We start from the raw sequence: 1,258 nt of genomic DNA, 5'->3' as shown, positions 1-1,258 counted from the left end.
TTCATCGCGTGACCAAAGAACGTTACTGAAGAGTCGAGATTTGTGAGCTGGAGATAAAAAGCAAACATGCCTAACTTGCCCAGTGCCAAACATGACAGTTGGCAGTGATTTGGAATGAAGCCTTCACAATCTCTGGAGATCCACATTTGGAAGTGAACATTGAAATGGGGGAGTGAGTATGTGCCCTGGCCAGTGAACAGAAAATTACTGAATATTTCAGTGAACTACCTGACACCTTTCAAAAACAGGTCACGTATTGGCTGAATTATGAATACCTTCTAGGTCAAAAATAGACTCGGTTGGTAGGGAAGGGTTAAAGAGATAAAACCAAGCTCCTCTATTTCTGCACTCTGTCAACATCGGGTAAACAAATTGAAAGCTAGCAATGTGGGTGAGAACTTAAACACAGGGCACATCTTGACATGAGTGAGCTGGCCTGTGACAAGATTATTAGAATCGTCCTGCCCCTGGTGAACGAGACGGGACCTACCCGACATTTACTCCGCGACAAGCCGCCCCTTTCTAAGGCAACAGAACCAATGGAAGCAGAGACTCGACTGACGGTCATGTCCCGCCTCTAACCTGAGGCTCAAACAGTAATAAGGGCAGATCCATTTTTTTAAGATACAATAGGACAAAGACGGACTGATTAGTTTAGTAGCTTCTTTTCAATAGTATTAACCTGAAAGTTTTCCCCAGAATTGACCTGGAGGAATTTTCTTAAATCGGAGAAAGCAGATTACGAGGCTGTGTAGATACTTTTCTGCACTGCAATATTTCTGGAGTCTGGGTGTGTTCTCTCGCTATCAAACAAAGGGTCTCGGTGCCTGGGATTTCCAGAGGGGCTTGTGTCCTTGTTATTGTCGCATGCGGAATGGCGAGTGCAGCTTTCGATCGTTTCGCTGCCGAGTGCTTGGTGTCCATGTCCCGGACAGCAGTGGTCCATAGTCCCGGTCCAGCAGCCACTCCCCCCGGGGACTGTCAGGACAAAGGCACCGGTCTGCTGCTGGTTCTGGCTGGGATCCCGGCTCAGGGCGGCCACTCAGCTGATGGCAGCCCGCAGGATGGGGCAGAGAGCCCGGGTACTGGGCACTGTGTCCCCCCGAGACCCAGAGGCCGGAGAGGCAAAGGCAGGAGCGGCCAAGAGCGTCGGCCCAAGAAACACCAGTGCCAGTACCCGGGCTGCGGCAAGGTCTACGGCAAATCGTCGCACCTGAAGGCTCACCTCCGGACACACACAGGTCAGTGCGGCCCAGGG

The 1,258-nt window shown here is 51.0% G+C and overlaps 1 protein-coding gene across 1 annotated transcript; it reads left to right on the top strand.

The window, feature by feature from the left end:
- Positions 1-381: 381 nt before the first annotated feature.
- Positions 382-1,250, top strand: LOC109922187 (Krueppel-like factor 13; the record flags this gene model as incomplete). Its single annotated transcript, XM_020522205.2, has 1 exon — positions 382-1,250. A coding segment is annotated over exon 1 (376 nt), but the record flags the coding sequence as incomplete, so codon positions are not given.
- Between the last annotated feature and the right edge of the window lie 8 nt (positions 1,251-1,258).

The sequence above is a fragment of the Rhincodon typus genome, unplaced genomic scaffold (genome assembly GCF_021869965.1).
Source record: "Rhincodon typus isolate 14 unplaced genomic scaffold, sRhiTyp1.1 hic_rhity00009935, whole genome shotgun sequence".
NCBI classification, from domain to species: Eukaryota; Metazoa; Chordata; class Chondrichthyes; order Orectolobiformes; family Rhincodontidae; genus Rhincodon; species Rhincodon typus.
This window is presented reverse-complemented; position numbering and strand designations above follow the sequence as displayed.